General features: G+C 35.9%; 1 protein-coding gene across 1 annotated transcript in view; it reads right to left on the bottom strand.

Annotated features, from left to right (window-relative positions):
* Positions 1-7500, bottom strand: part of LOC119572911 (zwei Ig domain protein zig-8-like) — a 93204-nt gene that overhangs the window by 45717 nt on the left and 39987 nt on the right. The window contains exons 3-4 of the mRNA XM_037919868.1: positions 5702-5778; positions 3162-3298 (exon numbers count right to left, since the gene is read on the bottom strand). Of these exons, the coding sequence (XP_037775796.1) occupies positions 3162-3298; positions 5702-5778 (214 nt within the window). The remainder of the gene's footprint in view (positions 1-3161; positions 3299-5701; positions 5779-7500) is intronic.

Raw genomic sequence — 7500 nt, forward strand, 5'->3', positions numbered from 1 at the left:
AATTCATACCACATCGCCCGTAGCGTGGGTTATCAAGGGGCGCGTTGTTCAGTGGACAACCAGGCTGACAATGTTAAATATGCATCTGGAAGATAAAGAAGACAAAGAAAACATGTCATATTAAGAAACACATTAAAAATCGGAACGTGGAACGTAAGGAAAATGAAAGAGATGGGTAAATTACATACTGTCTGTAACGAAATGGATAGATACAACATTCAAATACTTGGAATCAGTGAGACCAATTGGAAAAGTAATGGAAGTTTCAAAACTAAAGAAAACAAGGCAGTTCTTTTCTCTGGAAGAAAAGAAGGAAATTATAGTCACGGAGTTGCTATGATTCTCACGAAAAAAAACTGCAATTGCACTAATTGGGTACAGCCCAATAAATGATCCCATTTTAAAAGTCAGAATACAAGCAAAACCTCATAACATTAGTATTATACAATGCTACGCACCAACCAACATTGCAAGTGATGAAGAAATGGACATTTTTTATAACTCTCTCCAAGAACTTTAGACACAATCCCTAACAGAGATGTAAAAGTAATCATGGGAGACCTCAACGCCAAAGTAGGCAAAAAAGATCTAATAAATGACACCTGTGGAAAATTCGGCCTTGGAGATATAAATGAAAGAGGTGAATATTTTATTAAATTCTGTAGTACAAATAATCTAGTTATAGCCAACACATTGTTCTAACACCACCTAAGACACTTGTACACGTGGTTTTCACCAGACAAAAGAACACGCAACCACATTGACTACATTGTGTTGAACCAGAAATGGAAAAGTTGTATAAAAAATGCCAAGACAAGACCTGGTGCCGCCTGCAACAGTGACCACCAACTACTAACTATCGACTTTCAAATAGGACTCAAAAAGATGGAGCGTCCAACACCACCTCTAAAGCTCGACTACAAAACTCTTGATAACAATTTCAGAATTACAGTGTCAAACAAATTTGAAATACTCAATCAATGTGAAGATGATAAAACACCAAATGAGTTGTGGGAAGAAGGAAAAGAACTCCTACTGAGCGCTGCTTAAGAAACTATCGCCAAAAAGAAAAAGAAAATTCCCCCTGGATATCTGAAGAAACACTAAGTGAAATTGAAACAAGAAGATGCCTAAAATCAAAGGATATCAATAATCCAGTTGAAGAAGTAACTTACAAAAAACAAAATACAAAAATTCAAAGATTATTGCGACGAGATAAGGAAAAATAAATTGTAGGGACCGGCTGTTGGACATCTTGAACAAAAGGAAACTAGGATTTGTTGGTCACGTGATGAGAGGTAAAAGTATTGAGAAAAACTTGCAGACAGGGATGGTAATGGGAAACAGAGGAAGAGGCAAACCGAAGACGAGACTGAGCGACAACATCAAAGATATTTGCGGGCTGACGATGGTACAAGTGGAAAGAAAAGCGCAAGATCGAGTTGAGTGGCGAAGGATGGTGGAGAGGTCCACGGCTGCTCAAACATGAGCATACCGTTATTAAAAAAAAAAAAAAAAAAAAAAAAAAAAAAAAAAAAATAAATAAATATAATATATATATATATATATATATATATATATATAATATATATATATATATATATATTTGTGTGTGTGTGTGTGTGTGTGTGTGTGTGTTGTGTATATTAATATATAAATTAAACAAAACAACAAAAACACAAAACAATCACACAATATATATATATATATATAATATATATATATATATATATATATTTGATGATTGTATAGTTGTGTATGTATTTAGTGATTTGTGGCTGTGCGTGTGCGTGTGCGTGTCTCTGTGTGTGTGTTTGTATGTATATATATTACATACATAAATTATATATATATGTATATATATATTATTTTTATATATATATATATATATATATATATATATATATATATATATATATATATATATATATATATATTATATTCAACCAAAGATGTAGCAATAGAGAAACATAGGAATTCAAAGGGAGACGAAAAGGAAAAATATAAACAAGAATAACCCCAGAAAAAGGGAGAAAACACCGCTCCTGTGGCTCATTCCTATCCCATGCCCTCGTTACATCACTGTATCGCCATGAAAAAGTTTCTGCAACTTTCTCGCCACGAACACACACGCACACACACGCGAGCCCTGTGTCGAGTCTTCAGGGGGAGCGCACGGAGAAAGGAGAACTTTAGTGTTGTCGAACGTTGTAGATTTAGTGTTTTTACTTATAGGGGAAGTTCTTATTAAACCTTAATGTCAACAGAAATGAGTTATCTTTTATAAATGCCCTGTTTCATAATTTGGAAAACTTAGTACATGATATAGGAGCCAAGGTTAGGTCAGTGGTTACGTTTGGCAACTTCTGTATTTACATTGTGTGCGGCCTCGAAAAATTCATTTATTACATCAACATTTACTTTGTAATTCATAATGGGAGGGTTAACACAATTGATAAAAATAAGCAATGAATTCCAAATTACTCTTGATACAAAGAACAATTATGAATCATGTTTGACGGCGAGTAAAATAATACTGCCTCAGGGCCCTTGGAGGTATAATTAGAGTTGAACACAAAGCAAAGCCTAATGACCACAGCTCCCCCCCCCCCCAAGGACACACGAGCAAGAATGCCCGCCTGATGTAATGGAAATAGGCTAGGTCAGGCTCGGTAGGAAATGGGTTAGGCTGAAGAAATTGATTTGGTTACGTCAAGGTGTTATGGGTTAGGTTACGAAAGATGAGGTCAGCGTAAGTTATCTGTATGGTAGATTTATGAAAGTAGACATTGGTAAGGTTAGGTTAGATTAGGTCGGCTTTAATTGGTTTTATTCAGATATGGTTTCTCCCGATTCTTTTCTTGCCTTGACTGTTTCATTTAATCTTATACTGTCCATTATCGTGTCTTTATATACGTTACTTTGTCTGTACCTCCTTCCTTCGCCACTCTCTTCCTCCTTCCCTCCCTCCCCCCTCCGTCCTTCTCTCCTTCCCACCGTCCCTCCTTTCCACCGCCCCTCCTTCCTTCCTCCATCCCAGCTCCCCTCCCTCCCCGCCTCCCACCTACCTCCCAACCCTCCTCCCTCCTTCTCTCCCCTCCTCCCTTCCTCCCACCTCCCCTCCCATCCTCCCGTCCCTCCCTCCTACCCCTCACACTCACCATACACACTGAGGAACACCTTGTGAATCTTCGGAGGATGAGATGACACCTGGCACTCGTAATGTCCCTGGTCGCGCTCCTCAGCCTCCTGGATCACGAGTTTCCAGTTGTTCGGAGCTTCGAAGTCGAGGGTGTACCTGAGTCGAGACGAGTAAGGGAGATGAGTGACTGGGAGAAGGGGGTGTGAGTTGAATAATAGGGGAAGATAGGTAAAAGAGGATGGACCTGAGTCGAGACGAGTAAGGAAGATGAGTTACTGGGAGAAGGGAGCATGAGATGAGTAATGGGGGCAGAGGAGTAAAAGAGGATGGACCTGAGTCCAGATGAGTAAGGGAAATGTGTATTTGGGAGAAGGAGTTAGGATGTGAGTTATAAAGGAGTTAAAAGAGGGTGTACCCGAGATGAGTAAGAGGATACGCAACCGGGAAGATAGGTAAATGAGAGGTGAATATTGGGTGATGAGTTAGAAGGAGAAACGTAATTGGAGGGGATTGGTTGGAAGAGGGGGGGGGGGTAATGGGGAGGGTGAGTTAGAAGGAGATGAATAATGGGGAGGACGAGTTAGAAGGTTGAGTTAGAGATGAGTAATGGGATGAGTAATGGATCTGGATGAGTAATGTCAGAAAATGGGTAAGAGAGAAATGAGTAATGGGGAATGATGAGTTAAAAAGGTGATGAATTAATGAAGTAGAGAGAGTGAGAGGGGATGAGTAATGGGGGAAGAAAGATTTAAAGGGGTGAGTAATGGTGAAGCATGAGTCAATGGGTAGGCAGGTAGAATGGGACCAGTAAAACGAATTAGGTTCAAAAGATATGGATAGAGAGAATAAATCAACATAAAATGGGTGAATGAATTAAACGGATAAATAAAAGAAAGTGAGGTGGGGGGGGGGGAGAGGCTGAAATGAAATGGGTAAAGCGAGATGAGTAAATGGGAATGAATCGGAAGAATGCATTTAAACAAGTATGAGTAAACAGGAATAGAGAAAAAGGGATGAATACAGTGGAATGAATAAAACAAAGTAAAAGATGAGTATATAGGTTTATAATGTCATATAATAGAAGTTCATAATGTCTGACCGAATGGATGGAAATGAGAACGGTGAAGAAAAACAAACGAACAAATGGATAAAAAAGAAAGTCAATGATTATAAAAGGTAAACTAGAATTAGAGCAAACGACGATTAAAGATTACAACGATGATTATGAAGAATGAATAACAGATACATGCAGGTGAATAACAGCGAGAACAGATGAGTATTTAATAAAACGAAATTATTGCTATCAGTTCAAATGAATGCAAATCGTGATACTAATTGCTTATGCCAACGCTAGATTGCTTGATCATATAACAAAGGGAAATGCAAATAACGAAAGTAATAATAATTCGTGATACGTTTCCTCAGGGAAATGAGACCTTCGGGCAGCGTGTGAAAATCGGAAGTCATGTTACTCTTCCTTATAAAAACAGAAGGAAGGCCAATGTTTATATCGTTGCAGAAATTCAAAAATCATTTCAACAACGGCCTTGTAAAAAAAAAAAAAAAAAAAAAAAAAAAAAAAAAAAAAAAAAATATAAATTATTATAATTTATTATATAATAATTAATAATATATCTATATATAAATAATAAATATATACAATGGAAGACAATATTATTTCAGTCAAATTGGTAGATATGATAAATGATTATAATGCAAAATTAGATCAACAAAAGAAATAATAGAAAGAATAATATAATAGTAAATGAATTGTGATTGAAATGACGATAATAATGATAGATATAACAGATGATAATTATCAATAATCAACAATACATACAATGATAATAAAACAACAACATAACAAACAAGAAAAAATAATGAAAAATGATAATAAAAAAGATAAAATAATAATAAATAATAAAAATAATAATGAATAGATAATAATAATAATAAATATAATAATGATATATTATATATTATATATAATGATACATATTAGAAATAATGTATCATATAATAAAAACAATAACATGATAAGATGATAAATGAAAAAAAACAAATAACAATAATAGAATAGATAGATAATAATAATATTAATAATAATAGATGATAATAATAATATAATAATAATAATAATAATAATAATAATAATAATAATAATAATAATAATAATAATAATAGTAATAATAATAAAAGATTATACTACTACTACTACTACTACTACTACTACTACTAATAATAATAATAACAACAGCAACAACAATAATGATAATGAATAATAATTAACATTATTGTTATCATTATTATTATTATTATATTATTACCATCATCATTATTATTATCATTATAATTATTTCTATTTTCATTATTATCATCATTATCACCATCATCGTTTTTATCATGATAATGAAAATGACTATAATGATAATATTAATGCTACTGATAATGATAATGATAATGTTAATGATAATGATGTTAACCACGATAATGATAATGACAACAGTAACGTCTTTCTCTCTAAACATCTATCTCCAACAGAAAGGAAAATAAGCAAACCTCTTGTCACTGTGGTAAGTTGTGGAGCCAAAGGTGAGCAGGAGAATCCGGTCTCCTCGACGCCGCACCCAAGACACCTACAGAAGGGGAAAAAAGTAGAGAGAACTGATAATAACGGCAAGAAAAGGGATATTAAGATTAGCAAGGATGAGTGGGAAAAGATGTATGCAGATCTGTTGTTAAGGAAGATGAACCGTATTCATACAGTGTTCATTCTCATTCATGCTTTATCCACGGTAAGGGATATATTTAATATTGCATTTGATATTGTGTTTAGTATCAGGAATTGTGGTGGTATTGAGGCCCAGGAATTGTGGTGGTATTGAGGCCAGAAATAATCGATGTGGCTGTTTTATTTCCTGTTGATAATAATAAAGAATTGATATAAAGTGCAATTAAAACATGTGTAACAATGGTAATACGGTGATTGCAGTGATAATGGTAAGGATAATATTAATAATAAAGCAGAGGTTAAAGTGGCTACATCTGAAACAGTGATACGTACAGTAAACAGAAAAGAGGGAAAGTGATACGCCAAAGGATTAGAGAGAGATAGGAAAGAGAAACACAACATCTTTACTTAAATGATGTCATTACTAAAAGTAAGAGGAAATTGCGGGATGCTGAACATGAACGCACTCACGCACAACCACCTATTCGTCCTCCTACCCACACTCAAACACACACACACACACACACACACACACATACATACACACACAGACACACACACACACACACACATACACACACAGACACAGACACAGACACACACACACACAGACACACACACACACACACACACACACACACACACACACACACACACACACACACACACATCCCCCACGAAGATACACTTAAACCAGTAGGTGGGCGATAAATTTCTAAACCACAATTAAAACAAACACAAAACCGTCCTCCTTCTAGGAGACGAAGGAGTCCTCGATTACGGCGGCGCCCGGGGTCGTTCCGGAGCAGAGGGCGCGAAAAATGTCCGGTTAACCTCAGGCCGCGCATACAATTTAAGGGCGATGAGGACTGAATCCGACTTGCTAGCATTTCTTGAAGAACTTTCCTTCACTAAATGGGACTTTGTAGGACTCTAGTGAAGAGGTAAACCACAGGCCAGTAAACAAGAATTAGGGGAAGGTTTTCTTAGTTTACAACCGCCTTGAAAAGAACGTTGTGGGTTTTTATGGTGCTAGAGTTAGAGAGTAACCAATGAATAATAAAAATGAACAGTAGGTACACCTTGCCTCAGCCTATAGCCCTAGTATTGAGTAAATGCGAGCTTCTATGAAGATGTCCATTTAGCAAGGGACAGAGCAAAAACCCATTTCACAATAATTATGGAAGAAAAAAAGGAGAAGCCTCTGTTGGGAACCACGGAATAAGTGCCAGTAATGAGCCGGACAAATGCTACTCAATTTTGCTGAGGCTCGATCTCTCAATATCGCGAATATCTTTTTTCAAAAGAGACAAGAGCGGGAGTGGATATAAAAGTCGCCATCTTGCATCAAAAACGAAATTGATTTAATAATTTCGAATAGGCGCGATATAGCAATAATGTGGGAATATTTAATAGAGTAAATATTTGTAGCGATCATAGAATGGTCAGAGGCGAAGTTCAAGTGCAGCTCGGAAGGGAAATGAGTAAACTCTTACTAGCTAACTTGAATGCCAGGCCGACAGAATTTAGCCTTAACGTCTAAAACATATACTCCCTTCTCAAGGATTCTAACATTGACTGAATCAACAAACAGTTTCTGACATAACGAGTGACGAGCATCTAACCA

Source organism: Penaeus monodon, chromosome 1 (genome assembly GCF_015228065.2).
Source record: "Penaeus monodon isolate SGIC_2016 chromosome 1, NSTDA_Pmon_1, whole genome shotgun sequence".
In the NCBI taxonomy this organism is placed as follows: Eukaryota; Metazoa; Arthropoda; class Malacostraca; order Decapoda; family Penaeidae; genus Penaeus; species Penaeus monodon.